Raw genomic sequence first — 24,805 nt, forward strand, 5'->3', positions numbered from 1 at the left:
ATTTTCAAAGCACTTTAAATAGCAGCCACTGTGGAGTGAAAATGGGTCAGTGAAGAAGAGGAGGAAAGGCACTGGATTTGAGCTGGTGACAGTAGTAGTTGTTGAGAAATGCTGGCCGAGTAAAAATCCACTGTACTAACCGTGAGGTGACGGAAGATGGCGACAGTGCACCTGGTGTCGGTGGGTTGGGCGGCAGTAGGAGCAGCGGCAGCGGCAGCAGTAGTAGCAGCAGGCGGGCAGGAGCGGCAGGAGCAGCGGCAGGAGCAGCGGCAGCAGCGGCGGCAGGCCTGGTGACAGCGGTAGCAACGACCCCTGGCTGTCTGTCGGTGACACATACAAGTCATTAAAACAACATCCACAGCAAGGTGTCTGATGCCCGAGCTTTTACCGCCCTGCTCCATGCAACACTTCCACCCGTAAGTATCGTTTTATTTTTCCATCGAGCAGGACTCGTAAAAGCTCCAGTAATATGAAAGCTATCACATTTACCTAAAGCTACCGTCGCTGTGTGTGTGTGTGTGTGTGTGGTTTTAAACGTTTTCTCCTCGGCACATTGCCCAGATGTTTCTCGGCTAGCTCACGTTAGCTAGTAGCACCAGTGACATACTGTAACGTTTACACTACTGCTGCTGCTGCTGCTGCTGTTCTCACCGCAGTTGTTTGACGGTTAGGTGGTGTTGTTGTTGTTCATATAACGTCGGTTTATCGTCAACTGTCCAGGTGTTAGCTCCACTCTGCCCGGACGTTTTTATGAAGATTTGACGGAAAACGGTGCAAGCGCCGCTGTCAAGTAGGGTAAATGTACCAGCAGCACTGCGCTTCTTGAACCGTACAGGTAGCGAGCAAGCTAATCCTTCAAAAAAAAAAAGTATTACAGTCGACGTGAATTTGGCTTGTTATTAGCTTCTTTTAATATTATTATTTGGACACAAAAATGTAGCTTGTTGGTCAATGGGACAACTGATGTTACCAAGCAACTGACGTCAGCGGAATCAGTGTCAGTTGTATCACAAGAGGAAACTGACAGCCGCAGTGAGTCCGCCGCCGTCATAATCATTTGCCTGTGTTTTGACCTGGAGTCGATGACTTGCCAAGGTAATGTTACATATAATACGGACATAACATTGATCAAACTTTATTAGTTAGACATTGTAGTAGTATAGAAGGAGACTTTCTGGTCTGAAATGATGTTGTCCACTGATTAATAACGCCCCATCCATCTCTCTGAATGACTTACGATACGATTGCTGCACATATTTTCACGTCTTGTTTGCAAACTTGACAGATTTCTTATGTGATTTTGGGGGATTTATAGCTACAATGTCTGAATGTACAGTTAGCGTGACCTGACCGTGTGCCTCGTCATCACACAGCACGAGTGCAGCATGTGTCAGTAATAAGGTTTCATGTTGGTTTAAGACATGACCCTGTCTGTCTCAGGTCTCAGCAGTGGCCTCTCACAGGACAGGGTCTGTTTCTTCCACCTTTGTGTTTGTCCTTTTGGCTGAATTCCCTTCTTCGTTTGTCCCCTCTCTTGTGTTTCATTATTCATGCCCCCTCTGGAGGAGGAGGGCACAGACAAACAGAGGAGAAGATAGATGGCTGTGTGGGTAGACGGCTCTGTGGGAAAGGAAAATTAAACTGTAGTTTAAAATAGAAAACAATAGAAAGTATAATAAATATGTCAGAGATGTGCAGTGACATCTGTGTGTCTGTGTAATCATGAGTTTGTTCTTGCATAAGCCTTAATGTCAAGGGTGTTTTTCATCATGTGGGACCATTGTAACTCCCAGGGGGACATTCAGCTTGGTGTAATTGGACTCCAAAACAGCCTCTGATTGTATACGTGTTTATAGTTAGATCTCAGAGCCACATTAACAGGGTGCAGGCTCACCCAAAGCGAATCTTGCTTCCCAGTAGGGTATAGCATTGAGAAAGTGTTGTTAAAACATTATAGAGCTTATGCAATCTAAAAGCAAGATAGTAATGTATTCCCTCACGTCCCCCCATGGAGACTGTTGGCCTCAGGGCTCAGGAACACTTGATATCAGTAAACATCAATAATGGCTTCAGTAGACAAATAACCAAAATTTGTGTTTTGCCCTTGCTTGTTTCTCCCCCCCTTCTAAATGTTTGGTCAGAGCCTCACACAGGGCAACACAATGTTACAGGAAGAACAATTAGCAGAGTGCTGCAGGAAACTAGGACTGCCTTATTCCTCTGATAGAGGCCGTCATTAACTGGGTTGTGTTTGTAGGATTAAAATTTTAGAAACTTGAGAAGTTGTGGCTTAAAAATTACGCTAAAAGTTGAAAAAAAAAAAAGTTTTCTATGCTAAATCAGTGTTGGCATTGGATATGGTCGTGCATATTATGGTACCAGAGTGTTTGAAGGGTAGTTCTTTGTGCCATAAGTGTGACAGTTGAAACTGCAACGTTTGCTTAGACTGCAATATGCCAGTTGCACGTAACCAGGAGTGTTTGAAGTTAAGGTGTTATTGTTTAAAATAGATATTGATTGAGAGGCCCAAAAACTGACTGGAAGGAGTTTGCATGTGGTACAGATAGACAGAAAAGTTAAGGCACTGGCTGTGGTCTTATTGGCAAGATATGCAATTAATTAATCACAACATGACATATTAACTACATAAAAAACAGGTTTTGCATCCATCAGTTTGTATTCAGTTTGTTGCTGAGACAACTTAAGTGTATCAATAAAATCAAAAAGCCTGTTATTGCCCAATACTGACTAGTGCACTCTGATTTACCCGTTTGTATACCTGCACAATCTGTTGCCAACTACAGCACACTACCCTGCAGTAAATCCTGTTTTTGAGAGGTTATTTTTCACTGTCAGAGAAGTGTTTATATAATAATCTTAAGGCCATAGCGTGTAGTGTTTGTAGTGTTGGATTTATCATTTTTCCTCTGTTTAATGTTTGTATGGTTGGGCAACGTATGATTTATTAATGACTGTTGCCTGGTGGTTTTCTCCCTTTGTTATTTTATGTTTTCTTTTGCATTCACACTAGTACTGCAGTCTCCATGTCAAAAATCCAACTGTTGTCTGCAATTTTCTATCTCAGTCAAAGTTTTCAGTTGCATCACCTGGTTTGTATTATCCTTCAAAAGTCTAATCACCATGTGCATGAATACACTTATTTAATTCCTCTGTTGTGTCCAAATATTCTAGTGCATTTCAAGGCGTTGGTTGGACTATAAGGAAACACATTCTTTTTCTTTTTTTTTTTATCTCTATAAGCCCTTGAGGTGGTTTGACAGCTTGGGAATGATGTTAAACTTGTTTTGTATCTGTGTTTCGTCTCAGGCTTGAAGAAGGGCTTTTTAACAGGCAGCGCTGACCTTCAGGGTTGAGAGGTCAGACATTGTGAGGGTGGAGCCCAATGGATCATGGTGGTGAGTGATTAACTTTTTGTAAAATATAACACAAAAGTATAAGCCCAGTGTGTTAAAGAACAGTGACCTCAACACCACATTATAAACACTGACTGGATTGTGAAAGTTAAGCTGTTGAGAAGGAGAAAGGCAGTTTTTTTGTGCTGTGTTTGCTTTGTCTCAAATTACAATTCATCTACTTCATCATCTGTAAATACGGGGTCTGGTGAAATGACACTCATACTGTACAGAGAGTCTGCTTCATTTCTTAGACCTGTATTGTAATTTCAACCAATTCATTTTATTACCCTTTTTTAAACTCTCCAGGTCAGTTTGAGAGTGAAGGCAGCGTAATGTCACATGTTCCTGCTTGTGATAACCTCCCAAACCCCGAAACTCTCACTGCCCAAACTCGAAACCTCAATGAGACCAACTCAAGTCTTTCTCCTTCACAAAATGAAGAGGGGGGAGGGTGCAGGCTCACCCAAAAAACCCACAGCAACAACAATGGACATGAGGAGGAAGAGCAGGAGGGGAAGAAGGAGGACACAGGACGAGGCAGAGAGGAGGATGAAGAGGAAGACATTGATGAGGTGATGAAAGAAGAAGAAGAATCAGAGGAATTAAGTGGTCTAGTACGCTGCCAGTCTCCAGACACTCCTATGACTGATTCTTCGTATTCAGAAACTGGTAAGAAGCAAACGTACCTTAATACTGAAAGAAAACTTGAAACGAGACTGTGTGACGCGTATGTCCATACAATAAAAAATCATTTTATGAATGTACTTAATCACATAACATTGCTTACATATTTTTCTTTTTTTTTTTTACTGTACAATGTGACATAATTCACAGTTAAACACCAAACAAGCTAATCCTTAAATAGTTTGCCTGGATTACGAGATTAGGCATCTTTATTTTCACAAATATTGACTAAATATTAATCCAGCAATTTAGTTTTCACTGATTCACTGTGATTTGTCAGGAAACAATGGTGAAGGTGAAGGGGTAACACCGCAGTCAGAGTCTGGCTCAGTGGCTGTTGTAATGCTCTTTGTGTGTGTGTTTTTAAGCGATCAACATTTTAGATTAAGGTCATGGGTGGCTGACTCATGTATCTAATCACATGACCAAAAAAGTGGATGGGATGGATGGAGGCTGTTGTGTGGACTGAAAGATGAAAATGAATTTTGGGAGAGAAATTATAGGAAACAAAGCAAAGGAGTAATAGAGTAGACAACACAAAGACACACATTGGCACTACCCAAATATTGTATTTATAACATTGTGAGTTTTTGCTGAAACCAAACAAAATCATCTTAGAGCTCACACATTTGAGAAAAAAAACAACAACTAATGTCTGACCCCAACTGGTTTGGCCCCTTAATCCTTTATTCACACAATGCCACTAATTTGAAGACAGTAGGTCTGTTTTCATTACCAACACCGCCCTCTTTTCTACATGATTGGCAATTGTAATACAGTCATGTGGAGAAGATGGTTGCAGTACCCTTACCTGGGGCTAAACTGATAAGGTCTGGGGTCCCTTCTGGCCCCTGGTAAATTGACACTTAGGTGTTAAACTGCAAGGCCTATAAATGCAAATATCTTTTGTTCCTATTATCTTTTGATCCATTTGTTATCCCGTTTGACTTCATGTAACCCCCAGTTGACCATCCACTTTTCCTCGACTGTTTAGTTGTCCCACTACCCTTCATTCTGGGTCAGTCTATTACCTCAGACCCTCCCATCAGGCTTAAACTTTACAACTATTCACTAGAGCAAATTTACTTAAACAGTCTCCACACTTTTGCAGACTTTAAAACATGCTTGGTTCAGTATGTTTGTGAGTCATCCTGTTTCAACAGGTTTACTGCACCCTTGTCATTCTCTGTTTTCTCATCTCTTTTTTGTCTGTCACCGTTTTCCCCTCTATAGGCAGTTTGTTGGAGACTCCTTATCCTTTCAGCCCTGGGACCAGTCCAGAGCCTACTTCTCCTGTCATTCCAGTGATCAGTTCGGAAACTGTGTATCCAATCAGTCCAGCGGAGTTCAGCCAGAGTGATGTCAAAGTGGACTCTCATATGTCCAACACTGGATCAGCTGCCTTCACCACAGGGCCTATAGATTCTGCTACACTAACTGTAACCTCAGACTTACGGTCCACCAGCCCCACTGGACCTTCATGTATCACAGAAGCTACAGACAGGATAGCAAAAAATACTGACTCCACTACAGAACGTCTTACCTCATCTACACAACCTGTCTCCAACAGTGGGCTCGCAGGACCTCTCAGCTCAACTGCAGAGACATTTACAGTAACAAGGCTCAACACTTCAGTTGCTGTCACTCCTGTGAGTGCAACAACAGGATCCCTCGTCTCTACCACAGGGCCTGCGACGACTGGTACACAATCCACTTCCACCACCACAGGGCCTATAACTTCAAACTGGGAACACATTACTTCGATGCCAGTGCCCACTTCCTCCTCAGTCTCCACCTGTGCCACTGGTCCTACTCCAAAGCCGGCTCTTCTGCAGGAGTCTCTTGAGCAGTTAGCACAAAGAGGAGATGACACTCACCTTCCACATTACCTTCACCAGGTAACCACCCTGTCTTATATACAGTATATGGCATATGACAGAAACTTTCCCCACTCTTCTCTGTTTGTTGGTGTGTTGTTGTTTTTTTTTGTCTCTTTAAACACTAGCGCTCACAGTAGTTATTAAATCACCATCACCCACTCAACCCCATAATCTAGGTGGCACTTTGTACCTTTAGGCATGGGTGTCTTCAGTGCCTGTGCACACAAACACTCACATGCACACATTAGGGAGTACACACATAGAGCAAGCCACATGCACAGTTCATAAAAACCACGCTCTGCGCTCTCTGTGCTCATTGCTCTCTCACGCAGAGACCTGCATGACTGAACATGCATTTTAATAGGGTGTGCAAATATTTCTGTCAGTTAGATTTATAAATGGCGCACCTGAGCTATGCTTACTTCCAGGCAAACAGGTGTGTGTGAGTGAAAGAGAAAGGGAGAGGTGAGCTATATTTAATCATTAATTAGGCAGTTACACCAGTCATTTATTTCTCTTTTTATACCATGATACATATGATACATGACTGTATGTTAACACATTAACACATATTTTTTGGAAATATTTTACAATAAATTCTAATTATATATTACTATATCACTCCATTATGGCAATGGTAGTATGTGTTGAAAATGTTTCTACGAAGGAGCTCTCTGTTGATAGTAAACCGGTCGCCATATTGGAGTTTCAGCTTCTTCCCTTGACAGACGCTGCAGAGGAGCAGCTCAGTGAAACAGAATGCAAGGAGTTGTACACACATTCCCAAAGTCCACATATTAGCCCTCCAGACTTTTACGCACACACACACACACACACACACACACACACACACACACACACACACACACACACACACACACACACACACACACACACACACACACACACACACACACTGACCTTTAAATGACAGATTAAAAACAATAAGAACAAGTAAAAGCCAGTGAAAAACTGTAGCGGGGCGCACATGCTGGAAGCCACCAGCACACCTCAGTTGGAGGTCGCATTAAAGATTAACATCCCAATAGTTTATACCCTATATCTGGGTTTCATCCTCTCAACTAGTCACTACTCACAGTGATGACTGTGTTCATGCACGCCACTATTTGTGTTTCTATGTTTGTACCTGGAAGTGACATGACAAATTTAAGTGATAGGTCATTGAGAAAGCTCTTACACGACATTTATAGGCATCACCACAATGACAATAGTGAATATGTTGCATTATGCTCTCCTGTATTAACATTAGGAGTTTGTTTAAAAAATGGTTCTTGTTGAATTTGTTTTTCTCTGCAACATTGTCTGATCTCGGTCTTCTGAGGTCCAAAAAGCTTAAACAAAATAAACACATTACATGTAGTTTAATCAACTATTGAGTTCACATAATGTGGCAAAATCATAGACATTCTCAACAATATTGGAGGGTACAGGGGAAAATACAATTTTCTAAGTGGTGTGATGGTCTTAGTTAGTTAGTTGCATTTTTTGTGAGGAAAAATAAATATATCTGAATCTTAAAATGGGACTTTGCTTTTCGTGGATATGTGGGTCACATCTGTGATGGAACTGATGGGCAGAAGAGAAAACAAACTCTTCTCCCCAACTTTATCTGGACCATGTCAGTACAGCACTTACCTAGAGAGGTCATTCAGACGTCACAGCACCCCTCACTTCATTAGCAATGCAGGAGCCTCATGTGCCCTCCCTCCCTCCCTCCCTCTCTCTCTCTCTCTCTCTCTCTCTCTATGCCTCCCTCCCTCTCTCTCTTTCACACACACACTTCTCTTGTTCTGTGATCAGCTGAGCAGCATGACAGGGACTCTTGCTGAAGAAAGGTAGAGTGTCGACCGCGGCGTATCATTTTTCTGTCCGTCTTTCTTTTCACTCTCATTTTCAAGAAGCCTCCTAAATGCAGTGGACTTACCTAACTGTTGCATTATGTATCTGAGATTGGATTATGAACTTCTTGCAGCTGTAGCAGTGCAGTCACTGTATCACAGCTTTGTATCGTGTGGTGTTTTGATGCTCTGTATTGCTGCACTGTCTTCCTGTTTTCCAGTCTTTGTCAGATCATTTCTTTATTTTACTGATCCTGTGTCCCTCTCAGGACCCACTGCACATGGGGAACTGTCTCAGTCTGGTTTTAAGCCCCTCTTTAGTCATAGTTCCCCTGATGGCTTTTGTGACATAACTGATGTGATAAAAATACACACTTTTTGAGTAGAGATGACATAATGCAATTTTATTTGAGTTTATAATCTCTCTGTCTCTTTGCAGATTGCAGAGGCCTTTGTCCTTCAGGAAGACTGTATCCTTATCACCCTGTGTGTGTGTGTGTGTGTGTGTGTGTGTGTGTGTGTGTGTGTGTGTGTGTGTGTGTGTGTGTGTGAGAGAGAGAGTGTGTCTCAGGGGGAAGTTCTTACTTTAATTTGTGCAAAGAGTGTCATGCACTTAAGGTCCTGTACGTTCACCTTGCTGCTTGTCTGTACACGTACTTCTCTTTTTGAGGTATTTACCGTTGTTGTGTGTGTTTTTTTTAATCTGTATTATTTCACGCAAAAAGAGAATAGGATTATTTCTGTTCAATAGATTGAGGAAAAGAGTGGGAAAGAGGTGGAGAGAGAATTAAGGAGGAGACACACAAAACGAGATACTCTCATTAAAAGGCACTCGAGAACATACAGTCTCAAAGACAAAGTGTAAAACACAGAAGGAGGAGGGGACAAGGATGCATGAACGGGAAGGGGAAAGGCAGCAGAGCAAGTATGAGAAAGACTGACATTTGACTGGTTTAATAGCAGGGAAGAGAATAAGTGGGCGGGAAGAAATGAAAGATTTTAAAGAGAAGAGAAAGCTAGCTTAGCTATGTGATGCATGTATTGAGACTTAGTTAGAAAGAGAGAGAGAGAGGAAGCAAGCATTGAGCCGTTTCAAAGAAGGATTGTGTTTTGGCTGCTCATATCCATAAACATGAGACACTGCATCCTGGAGCGCTCTCTCCCTCTATCTCTTTTGGGCTCACTAGCTTTAATCCACTCCCCCATATTTTGTCTCCCTTTGTCTATTTTTTCAGTCTCAACATTTTTATTATTGTTGAATTTTTCTTTGAGTGATTCATCTGTGTATTCAGCTCTTGTGAGCTTGATATTTTAGCAACACCAGATTTGGCACAAATGTTCATTTGGACTGAAAGATTTTAATTATGCGGTTAAAGATCTTTTGAGACCAATCAAATCGACTTTATGAGTTCGACCACTAATGTTGTATAATAATGTAAAAAGAAGTTGTGTTGACATTTTGTGTCCGAAAGGTCAAGGGTTCACTTAACAATTTCAAGGCAAACTGTTGAAAGGCCCTCTTGTAATGTGTAGTTTGTGCTTGCATGTGTGTGTTTATTCATTTACATACTCCTTAACCAGTGATGTACAGACCAACGGGCATTATGCTGCATCCAACTAGAGAGACTCTATCACCAGAGAGTTTTGGACAACCTGAATAAACTACAGGAGCAGTGGGGTAACACACATTACATGCATCACTGCACACTTTCACAAATGGAGTGTATACTCTTACTCTTACACTTACGGTAATATTCATAATATAAATTCAGTATGATAAGTATGTATGTTTTTAATCCCCTCTCTTAACCAGCAGGATTTAAGCTAACAATCCAAGTAGAAACTATTCACCTGAATTTAGCGGTTACACTACTTTACATATTACTTAAAGCAGATGGAGTTAGCAGTCCCCGCCCTCGTCCCTACATCACCACATTCATGCGCATACCTTGGCTGCACACACAGAGAGGACCGCCCCTTTATGCCGTTCTCTCTCCTCATTGGATAAAGGTTGTAGGATACAAGGAAAGTTTTCTCCTCGGCTTACAGCAGAGCAGAGTGACTGACAGACCCGTGTTTCAGACCAAACACTCTATATAAGTGATTGCCGTCGGAAGATATAACTATTTAAGACTTATATTAACACAAATATTCCGCTTACTTCTGCTTTAAAGTAATCATTGTCATTGACATCAAGTAACTTCTACTATATAATAAATATAATAGTAATACTGCAGCCTCTGTGGCTCTTCTATTGGACTATTCTATTGGTTTCAGGGATCATATAATGCAAATCCCATCAGGAAACATTTAGGCTCTTAGAGGGTTCCTCACAGTTATAGCCACGGTCGTAACAGTCTCTGTCTCTCTGTGTCTCTCCATCTCTCTCAGAGACTCAGTGTAACATGACTTCCTCCGACTTGGCAACTCAACATCTGGATACTCTTAAACACATCTGCCAGACTCACAGTCGGTCAGTCTGCGTTTGTGTCTGTCTGTACTTTTGCATGTACTTTCCCTTTTTTGTTGTTTGTATTTGTTGCTACCAAATACACTCACAAACCCGCAAATTCTGAAAGGCATTTAAGTGAAAAGCACAAGATTCCTTTGTAATGTGCTTTTGTATTGTTCTGTTGCAATCAAATTGACTTTAAAATAGTTTGGGTGTGTTCTAAACCACATACCAGTCCAGCATTTTGGGAAGCATGATCTTTTCCTGTCTTAACTAGAGTGGGACAAAGAACCAATATCATTTTTATTACATACATGAAATGCTTTAAGAAATTGCAATTTGTTTAATATGCAGTTAAACAATCCAACATCTTAAAAAGCAGTGTTAAAGTTTTTTCCTAACTGTTTAATTTTTCTGCTCATGGAAGCTCTGTGTAATACGTGTCTGTTGTCAGACAAGGGAAACATATTATTCAAATGAGGCCCACCTCCTCCTAGGCATTATACCTGCCAGAGACACAAACTTTTACATCATACACACCTGCACATTCTTTATGATCCAGACGGGTGGCAAGTTTGCATCACTGTGTATGTGTCTGTTTATATGACTGAGCATGCACTGTATATCTTTGTGTGTGTTGAGCACTGCACTGATAGATAAAACATATGGCCCTCTGCTGCCGGTGCACTTTCAGACACTTGAGCTATCACACTTCTTGGGTTTCACCCTGCTTCGTACACACACACACACACACACACACACACACACACACACACACACACACACACACACACACACGCACACACACACACACACACACACACGCACACACACACATACACGTTGTAATAGCCAGGGAAATGTGTTGGGGCTAATTTTAGATTGGGAGAGTAGAGAACGGTCACCCATCTTTCACGTCTTCATTTACTAAAAACCAAGAACAGACCTCTCACTCTGTCTGTCTTTCTCCCTTCTGTTCATAGACCAGGTGCAAGAGATGCTGTGGTAAGATATTCAGCTTTCATCATTTAGTGTGTGTGTTTGCGAGACAGAGAAAGAATGTGCATGCATGTAGACATAAGATTAGGCAAAGTGATTTTGAGGTTTGCATCTCACTTATGTCATATTAACATGTTACATGACAAATACCGGTATCTATTTTAAGTATCCATGTTGTACATCTAATGTCTAAATGGCTGCTTTTCATGTTCTCTAGTAATGCCTCACTTACACATTACTAATCTATATAGTGTAAAAACATTTTGTGATGTAGAGTTATATGTCTGTATTTGTGTTTATGTAGTGTGGACCTCTGGACTTTTTGAGGCCTACATTTGAAGGTGGTTCACTGTCTTCATATTCATCAGGTAAGTGAGTGAGTGTATTTATGTCAGTGAGTGTGAGTACTGTTGGTGGTTTTACGTGTTCACTACATTAATATTCATTCACTAGCTTTTCAGAGCTTTCAGCTAAAAGAAAAGACTCAGTTGAAAGATTTGCAGCAATCTAATAGTCGAACCTCAGGCCATAAATAACTGGTAAAAACAAACAATGGTTTGTGCTGATGTTAGCCATGAAGTAAGTCATGCACATTTTAATCTCTGGGCATTTTGTATGTCCTCAGTGATAGTTAGTGATCAGACATTAAAGCAGAGGTAAGCGATCCGGTCGTTTTGGCTAACTTCTTGTCAGCCGATGGAGTTAGCAGCCCCCGCCCTCGTCATGGATCTATTGGTCCTCGTCCCTACGTCACCACATTCACGCGCATCCCTTGGCTGCACACACAGAGAGGACCGCCCCTTTATGCCGTTCTCTCTCCTCATTGGATAAAGGTTGTAGGATACAAGGAAAGTTTTCTCCTCGGCTTACAGCAGATCAGAGTGACTGACAGACCCGTGTTTCGGACCAAACACTCTATGTAAGTGATTGCCGTAGGAAGATATAACTATTTAAGACTTATATTAACACAAATATTCCGCTTACTTCTGCTTTAAGGATAATTCATGTTCATTTCACACTGTGTGTCATGTGTGTATGCTAATTGATTGTCCAAGGAGAGAGTGATGCTTTCTTTTTCCAGTTGGTCGTTCCTCTAATAGGAAAATCTTACATGCTCCATGCTCATGTTTCAGTGGGTACATGGAAAATCAGATGGCAGCTCTCATTGCATTGTACTCTTAAGTAGTGCAATTGTGAAAATGTGTATTTTTAACGTTTTATCTCTGTTGAATATCACATTGGCCACTGGAGGAGTTTTTCCTGCTTGTAGTTAGAAAATCATTGCAAGTGTAGAGCTTTTTTTTTAAGGTTTTGAGGACATGAAGTAGAAAAGAAAAGCCTGCGTTAACTGATCACTTTTACCCTCGTCTTACATGCAGCAGTTTTAATTTTGTTGTTTTTGCTCTATGTCCTTCTTACATCTACCTCGATTTCTACCAAAACTCACTCTCTTCCTCTACTCTGTTTCCTTTTTTTTCATCTAGCCTCTCAGGTTTACGGAGGGATAGAAGAGCAGAGAGCCGAAGACTCCTCCCGCTCTCAGGACAGCGATCCAGTCATACCCTCCATTAATTTGGCTGATAGGCTGCATTCCCCTGGGACCGTAGAAAAGGGCAGGGATGACCCAGACAAGGAATTAGATGTGAGAGATGGTTTCCATGGATCTCAGCTGACTGACAAGCAGGCTAGCAACAGAGAGGGAGGAGAGGCAGAGGGAGGGGTAGGACACACCATCTCGGCCATAGGAAATGATCTGCACCCCCCTACAGCTGGTGAAATGGATCGGTCCAAGCCTGCAGAGCAGCAGGGAGGAGATTTAGGTCCAGCAGAGGAAAAGGAGGCAAAAGGGAAAGAAGAGGCAAGGGACGTGGAGGAGGCGACGGAAGCGTTAGAGATGGATGATGAGGGAGAGGAAGAAGAGGAGGAGAACCCGCAGAAAACAGGCTCTGCTTTCTGTCAGAAAGCTCTGCCCGTGGAGACTCTGGTCAGTGGGGCAGAGGTGGGGGCACAACAACATCAGGAAGCCCTGGCTGAGGAGAAACTACAGGAGGAGACACAGGTATTTATCCAAATGTGTTGGCTACTTAATATACTCAGAATTTAGTTTTGGAATTTCAAATTAAAATCTGTAAAATAGATGTTTAAAGTCATCTCAGTTACTTTATCTGTGAGGTCCCAGTTTGTTTACTTCAACCTCACTCATCAGTTAAACTGTGACACCACTATCACGATCAGTCTCATACTAATTTTCCTCTGTTGATGAATTTTGCATTGCTCTAGGTTTCTTAATTCATGGTGGCTGTTGCAGCTCATGCTAACTGTTAACTTCCTGTATTTTTACTAGTAAGGAAACATTGCTGGAAACTGTTTAACTTCCTCTATTCCAAATTAGAAGCCACCAGAGTTGGATTATTGTCTTCACAACTGGATGTTTATATTTAAGTTATAACCGCATTCGTTGTCACTGCAGGAGAGCGCTGAAACCTGCCTGAACCAGGAGGCCTACCTTCCTCAGGAGGCTCAGCAGTACGAGCATGAGGAGGAAGAGGAGGAGGAGGAGGAGTATGAAGTAGAGCAAGCTGATATCTTTAGAGAAGCTGCCTCACTGGACGACATGGCGAAACGCATCACTGTAGAGGAGGTGAGCTGCTGTGTGGATGATAAGGGAAAGTCATGTCTCATGAATTTGATTTGTTGGGTATTTTTGGCCACTTGGTGATTGATTTGCATGAATACTGATGTGTGGGTGTAGAGATTATATACACAGATAAGTATTTAACCCGGCACAGTTTGTCACATTCGGTCTTCCTTTCCACCTTGAACTCATCAACACACTGGAAGAATCACAAACAGTTCAAACTGGCTAGTTGTCAGGCGTTTCAAGGTTCCTGTTTGTCTCAAACTGCCCATCCAGACCCTTTTATAATGGACAGCACAGTGTGCTGTTGAAGCAGATGTAATGATATTACCGAGCCATTACGGTGAATCTCAGACTATGGATTTGTTTTGCAGATATGGAAGGCAACAGGACATTTATCTCCTTCATACTGAGAGTTAGACTAAGAGAAAAAGGGGAATAGAAAGTGTTGTGTCATCCACCTGCAATGTCAGCATTTAGCAGGCTTATTGTGTTGTTATTCTGATGTAATCCCTTTTAATACGGATGGATACCTGTGTCCAGTGTGGGGATAAAAATGTGTCTTTCTTAGTTTTTTGTTGTTATTATTATTGGTGGCATCATACTTTTCTTATTTTCACAATTGAATCAAATCTTGAATGTGAAAGAGAAGAGCTGTAAAAGACATGAATGAAAGAGAAACAGCTGCAGAGAGGTGGCAGACAGAAAGAGCTGGGGTACAGTGGCAACTAGAGAAGTGGCCTGTTTTTATCAAAAACAGGATGCAGAGCAGCCGGCCAAATGTTCAGTAAGCCTGGTAGCTGTAGTTAGTACTTGGAATCAGGAGGCAGCAGGTGGATGACGACATTACTATGTGATGTAACAATAAACACAAGTATTGGGAAATGTCTGCCACCAATTGACCAAAGTTCATTTGTTATTGCAATTTAGACTTTTACCACTGAGCTGAGGGTGATCAAGATCGAATGTGCAGAAGTTCTATCATCTATCACTGTGAGATAGTAAATCTATGGGAGGTGGCATTGATAGTAAGGTTTAAAGTTCAGTAGTACTGATTGTGGTGACACCTGCTGGACGTCCGGAGATGATCCTTTGGCAGTGACGATGAAAATACAAAATTGTGTTGTAAATAGAATTGTCTGCAGTTCCCAACTGGTTTCTTTCTTCTTCTTTTTTTTCTGCAGGTGTCTCCTTCCTCTGGCCTGGTGTCCATATTGAAGAAGAGGAGTGTGCGTGTGGACAACCTGAGTGTGTCTCCCAAGTCAGAGTCCCGGCCTGACAAACCCACTGCCAAAAGACGAGTCCACTTCAAAGTTCCTGGAGATGACTATGAGCAGGGTGTGTGTGTGTGTTTTTACTGTCAACGTTTCAGAGATACACATCTCACCATATACACTGAACTTGTGAATCAGCTCACTATAAACATACGGGGTGATGTTGACATGATTAACTGACACCAACCTACACATTTAGGCACTTCTCCAGTACACACCATTAATCTGCTCCTGTGTCCCTCTGTCTCTGTAGATGTTGGCGGTGGGGACTCCTGCCTGCTACTCTTCCTGCTTTGTCTGGTTACTGTAGTGATCAGTGTGGGTGGCACTGCCCTTTACTGTGCGCTGGGAGATGCCCACTCCTCAGTCTGTCAGGACTTCTCCAGAAATGCAGACTTCTACATGGGCCAGATACAACGTGGGTTATCTCATCTCCAACACTGGTTTGGCCCCGGGTCATAGCAGCGAACAGTCTGTCGGCATTGTGGAGCCCCAGGCCTTACTGTTCGTCACTGTAGGTTCCAGCAGTTCCTGCTACTTCCTGGGACAATGTTTTCCAAGGTAATGATGCCAGACAACTGCTACAGTCCCTGCCGGCATGTGGAGTATGCGACTATTATGCTGCCTAACTGGCTTAATGATTACATCAGATACAGTTGGTATTCGTAAGCCTGCTGTAGTGCATTTTTAATGCTCTCTAGATACAATTCCAGGTTGCAACACTACTTTTAAAGAAAAAGCAGAAGAGGAAGAACTGACCTTTTCTCAACTCTATCCAGAAAAAATATGTAATTAAATCTCAGCTAAATCAAATATAACTGATTACAAACCTTCACTGACGCACACTGGACTCCAAGACTCAACTCAGTTAAAAATAAGATCAAGGCAGTAACATCTGCAATCCACAGAAATTGAAAAAAAAAAGATATATATGATGTATAGTTTGTTAACTTGGGGTGCAGAGATGCCCTTTCCACATGCACTGCACAACTGGGATGTGGCCCAATGGGCATTTTACAAACTGCTGCAACCACTGGTGTTGCTTTTATTGTTGAATTTTTTAAGTCACAAATGACATTTTAAAATGAGCAAACCATTCTGTGGTCTTCTATTTGGATTGAATTCATTATGTCTTAATTATGTCTTAAAACTTTGAATGAATGTTTGGAGTTCATTGTTAAACTTTGCTTTGTGTCATCTGTGGGGCATTTATACAGTGTATTCATTGTCAGATAAGAGATTGAAAGAGTTATTTTTGGTATTTATCAAAAGTGAGCTGCTAACAGACAAGAGGCCCATCAAATATGTCCCACAGGGGAAAGTTATACAATTTCTTTGCATGTAGCGATCGTGATATTGAGTTATTTGTTGCATTTCCAATGAGCAGTTGCTGAAGAACTCCATATCCTCTACTTTCCCCCTTGGACACGTTTGAGACGAGTGTCCTGTCGCTGCCCTTTTCTGTGTAACTACCAACAATGGACTTGCAGCAAGCTGACATGGCGGCCACTGGAGTGTAAAAATATCTGTTTGACTTTCAATGAGCTAATTTTAGCTTTTTGTAGCATATGCAACATGTACAGGAACACACTGCACCTCTGTATATATTGTCAGAAGAATGTTTAACATGTTGCACATGAGAATGGTACAATTTTTTAAAGATATTGCAATATATCAGTACATAATTTTCTGTCGGTCCTGGACTCAACACAGCTTTTACATGATTTGATCAGAAACAAATATCCACAAACTTCTCTTCAGGTTTAGTGTGAAAGGTTCATGTCAGTGAACACTAGATAATTTAAAAAGAAGCTACCCAGATCTTAAGTATGTTGTATTTCTGCAAGATAAAACAACTACTGATGGCTGAGATATCCTGATGTTGGAAACAATAGTTATTCGGTACACTTCATTGATATTGATTGATCATTTTAAAATGTGTCAGCCCAGCTTTGTCTGTCTGTCTGCCTGTGTGTTTGCTATTTGGGGGGATTCTGGGCACCGTCTGTAGTCTGTCTGTCAGTGTTTTCAATATCTTTTTCTTTTTCTTTTGGAGAACAGGTTTTAGCAACTTTGCAACCACTTGGTCTTTTTAAAGACTCATCTGGACATTTGCCATCATTGTTAAACATATGTTTAGTGTGTTTACATTTGCTGAAAATTGAGCCCTGGTAAGATATAGAAGAAAAACAAACATTTATATGGGTGGAGAAATGATTTGCCTGTGACAGGAAAAGAATTGGTTTGGAAAAAGGTTTACACTTCACACCAGTCTTCTAACCCTGACTTCTAAACATTTGAGAACAGATTTTAGTCTTAGGGAGTCATTTTACTGCTTAACTACACCTTTTGCCCAATTAGACATCCATAGTTTTTGTGTTTTTGCAAATGCCATAAAAGGTGCCCTAGAAAAACCACATATGTTAATTGTTGGCAAATAAAGAAAGAAAGGAAAGATTCAAGTGTCTTACCTCTGTATTTTAACAGATTAGAATAAAACAGTATTATCTTATGGTGTGTAACTCAGAAACCTGGAAATTCATTATAGACATGAAGTTTTCCCAGGACATTAGGAATACAGTAGTAATAGTTGTTTTTATTTGCACACGTCCTCTGGCTGGTTCAGATGACTATGTTTCAGAAAACCTCTAATTTACTCTTTTAGATGATTTTAATTATTTATAATGCTAAGGATGTAAAGTCAGAGTGGTAAAGAAAAGACTCCTTTGTTTTCTGAGCTGGATTGTTGTCATCATAGATCAGATTGTTTGTTCTCTTATATCACGATTGTTCTTAAAGAGGCTTTGACAGAGAATTGGATTCATTCTTTTGTAACTGACTCCTGAATACCATTGTCTGGCTCATCAATGTATGTGATTTATATCCATTTATTTTAACTCATCACATCTGTATGATGATTTGATCTGGTGAGTTTGTTGTTTGCTGTCAGTAATGTCATCTTCACACAGGGTTCATGTCTCTTCTGAAGGCACATGATATGTTTTCATTTGTTTTTCCTTATTGCTTTTTAACAGAACATCAGAAATGAATGAATGGAAATGTTCTTTGTGTGTGAATCAGTACTGTGTACCACTGTTCTCAGCCTGATCAAAGGTGTTTTTTGAAATGTTTGCTGAATTCTTTCCACTTTGTTCTTATTGATTGTTAAAAGGAGATGAAATTTTCCCCCTGTAATGTCTCCTGTTAAAGCCATTGAAAAAAGCTGTTTGTAAGCCTCCATTCTGTCTCACCTCCTCACACCTGATTATGCTGTTCATAGAAATAGAAGATAATGGCCCAAACCTAGCATTACTGTAAGATATTTGGAGAGTTGTGTGAAAACATTCGCTTGAGCTGAAGGTGACATGGCAAAACATCATATAGTCATATATAGAAAAAAAACAATTTGGATTTGAGTCTCAGAGAAAAATCCCATCTGGCTTGTAGCCACACTAAAAGCTTCATCCAAAGCAGCACATGGAGTACATAATCAATAGACTAAAACTTACAGGGGCCAAGGTCACATTTTTCAAATCAAATCAATTTAGTTAATGTGTGGGGAGCTGACATTTTTGATGTATGGTCATTAACAGTACATTTCCATGTATCTATGGAAGGATAAGTCTGGCCTCTCTGAAGCTGCATGGTCAAATTTGCTGGAAATTAAACCTGCCTCCTGCTATTTTCCATTTAGATTTTGGGAATCAAACCCACAACCATCTTACTGACACTTAAACTGGACTGCTGGAGGTTGAGGGTCTAATGAAAAATGCTAGGCAGCATTATGTGAAATGTTGGAGCTGTTTTTGGTACCTTCACCCATCAACATCTCAAAATATTGATAACAGAAACTGGTAATAATATTTTAGGTAAAAATTCATCCTTTGACATTTATGCAGTTTCAATGGCAATTTACTCAAACATAAAAAAAAAAAGTTTAGACACGCAACTGTCTTCGACGAGGTTCTGTACGTGTATGTGACGTCATGACGCAACGCGCGTTTATTACGGATGTAAACAGTGCTCAGTTCACGTGGAGGGAAAAAACAAGACTAATCATGGCACCGAGGCTGGAGCGGTTTGTCAGTCCGGGGAAAGGTAATGGTCTGCGGGCCACAGTCCGGGTGAGCAGAGGAGAGCTGGTGTACTCGGCCGAGCCGCTGGCGAGCTGCGTGTCCAACAAACTGTCCCGACACGTCTGCCACTGCTGCTTCACCCGGTGAGTCGGTCAGCAGACCTCCGACACACAACCTCCCTGCTCCGAAGACAGCTAATATTATTAATACTGGGTGCAGGCTGCTGCGAGGTTATGAGGTTTACACACACTGTGGTGAATTAGGATGTGTTTCTGTCCAGCACCCCGAATAAGTAAATGGGCTACAAGTCACGCCACACTCACGTCCTCTGATATTTTCACTCTGTGTTCCTCTCACTGTTTGTGTGTCTAATATTGACAGTTCATTGCACTTAACGTGTTGGTTGTGTCTCTTAATTTGCTAACGACTTGACATGAATGGTATTGTAGGTGCGTCCATGTTCACCACTAGATGGCACCGTGGCTCTGTCATGGTTTCAGAGGAGGAAAGAGGACGAGTAGGGAGGAGACTTACATCTTTGAAGCTGTGTAGAAAATACAACAGCAGCAGAAGTAAAAATCTGACAATAAAATCTCATAAATAAGACTTTCACCTCACTGACCTCACTGTGACTAGTCTCTTCTGCACAGATCTATCCCAGTAACCTGTGTAGGAAAGGATTCAAGCTCCTCATCAGAGACAGTTGTGGAAAACATCTGTATCTGTGTAGATAACAATGTAGAGAGCTGGGAAACTGGCAAGTTTATCTAGTGGTTGCTGGACTTGGGCACAGGGGAAAAACACAATTTCAGCATCTGAAGATGAGTTCTGCTTTATTTCCCTGATTGTGAGGCTCTGTGTGTTTTATTATTTCTGGTAATGTAACACAAACAGTGTGCATATTCCTATTTTTTCTTGGGTTGCTTATTTCCCCATTCGCGTTTATCTGAGAGCTGTGCAGCTAACCTGGAGCCATATAATAATCCACCATATGTTGTGCACAGAGAAGAGGGCAAACATGGTTAATTGGGGGCCCAATGCATTTTGGCCTTGAGGCCCTACAGTGTGCAGGCTGGATGATTTATTGTGTGAAGCTAGAACTTTGTTGTGCTAATTTTGTCTCGCCATTTATACAATTTTGCTGCAGTATCTCAGGCTTTATTAAGATGTTGTGGCCTTAATACAATTTTGCATGTTCAGTAACCAGAATGTCAGTGTAACAACATTGCATTTTCTTACAATTTGCCACAATCTATATCTTATCACCGTGATACGTATAGTATAATATATACCATTATTAATTCTGTATAAAATTGTCACCCAGTGATGTAGGATTTTATTCTTATCACCCTCTTCTGTTATGTGGTAGAAATTGACAATGTGATCATTTGTTCTGTTTAACATCATCCAGTTTGATGAGATTGTGCTGCTTTCTTTACTGTCCCCAAACTCACTTCATCAAGCTCCGCAGATGTATGTGAATTTAATGAGACTGGTGAAAGAAATCATAGCGTGCTGATTTTCTGGTGCAGCGAGTGTGAGGTGAATGAAGGGCAAATTACTATGGGCAATACACGGCATGCATGAGCCCTGGTATAGCAAATGGAAGATGATTAATGAGATCAGCTGCAGAAAACCTCTGGGAGAATATAAAGATGAAGCTCATGTCCAGTTTTGATTTGCCCATGAAAGTTAATTATATTGGCGTCTGATCAGTTGAGCAGCAGCAGCAGCAGCAGCAGCAGCACAGACTCTATAAGGGATTGTTGGTTTACTACAGTAGTTGAGATGTTGGCAGTATCTGACGGTCTGAGGTCGGATCATGTTCTTTATATTTATACTGCATGTGAATGTACATGCTTTGTTGTGGGTTGTCTCATTTGGTTAATAGCACAGCATCCAGATCTGTAAGGTCGTTTAGATCCATACTGGCCGTATACTGGGACAGATCCCAGTACAGTATAGCTTTTATTACATCACTGGGTGAACAGCATGTATCTGCTGCTGCATGTGTCACCTCCAACTGCTCTGTAGTTGTTTTGCTGTAGCTGTGCTGTGTGTGCTGTGTGTATTTCTTCATTCAGTTACTGGAATATGAGCTTAGTCATTTTGTCCAAGTGGAGAACAGCCAACAAATGCCCTGCAGGGATGTAAATGTAGAGAGAGGTGCCGTGGCCACTACAGGAAGTAACAGCAGAGCAGAATTTCATTGTTTATTTTCTCCACTGTGAACGTGTTCTTTTATTTACATGTGGTATATTACACATGCAAATAAATGCACATGATGCAAATGTATAATTCAGCAACATCATGGCTATGAATGCCAGTCCTTAAAGGGATAGTTCAACATTTTGGCAAACTGCCATAATCAATAATAGTCATAGCAGTTGGTTCATTACATTTAATAACTGTCAGGAGCAGAGCCGCGAGCTGCTCAGAGCTACGCTATGGAGGCTCATGGGATTTCTTGGTTTCCCTCATCAAACTCATCAAATACACAACCCAACAACTCCAAAACGCTCTCGTGGACAAGTTGTGACCTGCACATTCACCACGCTATGAAATAATAAAGGAACGTTACGAGACGGAGTCGTTTTCTAGGCTAATTCATGCAAAACTGCTGATGTGCATTCCCACCAGGTGCAGTTTTTCAGCAAGCAGTCTCTGCATTTGCCTCGAAAACAACTCTGTCTCGCAACGTTCTGTTATTATCTCATAGTGTGATGAATGTGCAGGTCACAACTTGGTCACAACTTAGAGTGTTTCCGAGTTGTTGGATTGTGCGTTTGATGAGTTTGATGAGGGAAACCAAGAAATCCCATGAGCCTCTGTAGCGCAGCTCTGAGCAGCTCGTGGCTCGGCCTTTCTAAAAATAGCTCACACCGACAAATAAAGGTAACAAACCTACTGCTAAAACTATAGGAATTATGGCAATGGGCCAGTTTGCCAAAATATTGAACTATCCCTTTAATATTAAAGACCTGCGAAAGTATTTTTCATCCGCCCAAAATTTACTCTTGTCTGCTTGCATCGATGTTCCCACTTCACAATTAACTCCTAGCAGTCGAAAAGCCTTTTATTGTGGTGATATGGTTTGCAAAAGAAGCTTCTTCTCAGTCACTTAACATGGAAACTGACAAACTGTTGTTTGGTTGTTGACTTGACCCAGTCTGACATCAGCCCCCAGTTATACTCAGTCTCCGACTCCTTTATTAGCAGTTTTGGTTAAGATTATATCTGCTAAACATTAATGTGTTACCGAGCAGGTTCAGCCCTTTGTTTATGATTTTAAAGTACACATATGTGATACACACACACGCACACACAGTCTTTGAACTCCCGGCTACATGCCTTAACATTGTAACTTGACATTTATTCAATATCTCAAAAAACATATTCACCCTCCTACATAGAAAGATGGAGTTATAACAACAGAAATCAATAATAAATTAGAGACGTTGTGCCTCCACTGAATTCCATTATTTTTCGAAGAGCTCGGGGCAGATAGGTGTGTGTGTGTGTGTGTGTGTGTGTGTGTGTGTGTGTGTGTGTGTGTGTGTGTGTGTGTGTGTGTGTGTGTGTGTGTGTGTGTGTGTGTGTGTGTGTGTGTGTGTGTGTTGAAGAAGACCAGGAGGCCATGTTGCATGTTGTGGGGCGTAGCGTACTAGGACCATGTTTTTAAGATATTGAATAAATGTCACGGCTACATCTGCTTGGCTTGTGGCCAGTACCTGAGTGTCCCAAAGTGTGTTGCACATCGTTTATTGATTTGATATCAGTGAGAGGGGCTTCAGTTGTAGTGGTGTCGCAAAAACAGTTGTATGGTGTATGAATGGAGCACATACACATACACCCACCCACCCACCCACAAACACACACACCGTCACCCACACACACAACCCAAGGCAGAGATTGGTCTCAGAGATGTGAAGTGTTTTCACTAAAACATAATTAGGCTCTCAGCATGACCGAGTGTTTGTGTGTGTGCGTGCGTGCATTTGTTTGTGTGACTGTATCTCATTGCACGAACAACAGAGAGATGTGCTTCATGTTTGAATCAATGCACATGGGTTTGTGTGTGTGTGTGTGGGGGTGTGGGTGTGTGTGTGCTGGAAATGAGCAGGTGGGGGCATCAAAGCTGGAGTTAATTACAGGCCTTGAAGGCTGTATGGAAGTAATGAGTGATAAACACTGAGTACATAGAGACACACACACACACACATTCTCTCTCACACACACACCTCAGCAGGATCCAAATTGCTGGAGGTCAACAAACCCTTGACTGCAGAGGTTCTCAGACTCACAGAGCGATAGATGATGAGAGGAGAGATAACAGGAGAAGTGAAGACAGGAAGACAGCGGAGAATTTCTTAACATCTCAAAATGACACGCGTTCAAAGCAAATCAGCGTCTGACATGTAGCCGCAGTATATCGCTCATTAATTAAGTGGAAAACATGGTGTTGCTATCGCTGTGTTCCAACTAATCCTGCGTCCCTGAAGTGCATTTGAAGCTAATCGCTGGTAAATTGTTTTCATTGGATGTCTCATGTCTTTGGAGCGCAGTCTGTCATATTGATATTTATTGTTATACTGCCCACCTGTCTGATGATTTTACACGTCAGCTGTGTTTTATGTTACCGTCGTAAAGTCTCCTGTGGTCACTGCGATGTCAGCTAATGAGGGTTTCCAAGAAAATACTGTATAAAGTGAGACAGAGAGTCGGTGACTTCAGTGTTTGGGCAGTCATGGCTCGGCTGCAGTGTAAAAGCAGCTCCAGTGAAAAGAAAAATGTGTGTCCGATGTTGGTTGAGGGAGGATTGTATTGTAGACCTCCACCCGTTATTCTCTTAGTTCCTGCTTATTGCTTTTTGCTGTGATTGGTGAGTAGCATTACTGGAAGGCAATGAAGAGACACAGTTTGTTTTCAAGGAGTTAACGCTGAGTCTTATGAGGAAAAGCAAAGTCCACGCATGTTTGTAAGAAACTCAGGTGATGAACTTAAAAAAACAGATTTGTGCAGAAATGTTTGAAATTAGCAGCGTGAGAGACAGTTTGTTGACATGTTTGTCTTAAAATGGTGAGAGGAAGGAGAGGAAGTACCAGAGAAGAGATGCAGAGACGATACAGAGTCTCTGTTGGACAGATAGCACACATCAAACACACACACGCTTTGATGGGGTTTCTCTCTATTTTTGACACAGCAAAGAAGAACTTTGATGTCTCTCTCTGCTGTCAGGTCGTGTGTGTGTGTGTGTGTGTGTGTTAGATGAGGGGGGTCCATGGCAACATTTTCTGTCAGATGAAGTCTTTTGTTTGACACCAATCTCTCACTCACTCACCGTCTCTTTGGACCACACAGAAACACACACATACACGCACACAACACAGATGAGTACAAACCATAACAAAACTTTTGTCTTATTTATGATGACAAACTTTTGATTGGAGGTTGGATAAATGAGTTTCCAGGTTGTTGTTTTTTTGTTATATCAAAGAATATAAACAATATTGACAGGCGGCTGAAC

The 24,805-nt window shown here is 41.4% G+C and overlaps 2 protein-coding genes across 2 annotated transcripts in view; both read left to right on the forward strand.

Moving 5' to 3' along the window:
• The first annotated feature begins 277 nt into the window (after positions 1-277).
• On the forward strand, positions 278-18,408 carry cnsta (consortin, connexin sorting protein a). The gene is made up of 13 exons (XM_084001399.1): positions 278-416; positions 3,328-3,416; positions 3,723-4,085; positions 5,334-5,998; positions 8,279-8,309; positions 9,431-9,517; positions 10,231-10,312; positions 11,275-11,296; positions 11,595-11,658; positions 12,775-13,349; positions 13,761-13,931; positions 15,113-15,266; positions 15,456-18,408. The coding sequence occupies exons 2-13, from the start codon at positions 3,404-3,406 to the stop codon at positions 15,662-15,664; spliced, it is 2,436 nt and encodes an 811-aa protein (XP_083857525.1). The 5' UTR covers positions 278-416; positions 3,328-3,403; the 3' UTR covers positions 15,665-18,408.
• An 828-nt stretch (positions 18,409-19,236) lies between these two features.
• smyd3 (SET and MYND domain containing 3) overlaps positions 19,237-24,805 on the forward strand; it is an 84,238-nt gene continuing 78,669 nt past the window's right edge. The window contains exon 1 of the mRNA XM_083994809.1: positions 19,237-19,421. Within this exon, the coding sequence (XP_083850935.1) occupies positions 19,261-19,421 (161 nt within the window). The 5' untranslated portion in view covers positions 19,237-19,260. The remainder of the gene's footprint in view (positions 19,422-24,805) is intronic.

Source organism: Trachurus trachurus (assembly GCF_905171665.1).
Source record: "Trachurus trachurus genome assembly, chromosome: 3".
NCBI classification, from domain to species: Eukaryota; Metazoa; Chordata; class Actinopteri; order Carangiformes; family Carangidae; genus Trachurus; species Trachurus trachurus.

Excerpts from the sequence above, each read along its gene's own strand:
- cnsta (XM_084001399.1), top strand. Across the intron at positions 5,999-8,278 it reads TTCCACATTACCTTCACCAG|ATTGCAGAGGCCTTTGTCCT; the intron begins GTAACCACCCTG and ends GTCTCTTTGCAG. Across the intron at positions 9,518-10,230 it reads TAAACTACAGGAGCAGTGGG|AGACTCAGTGTAACATGACT; the intron begins GTAACACACATT and ends CATCTCTCTCAG.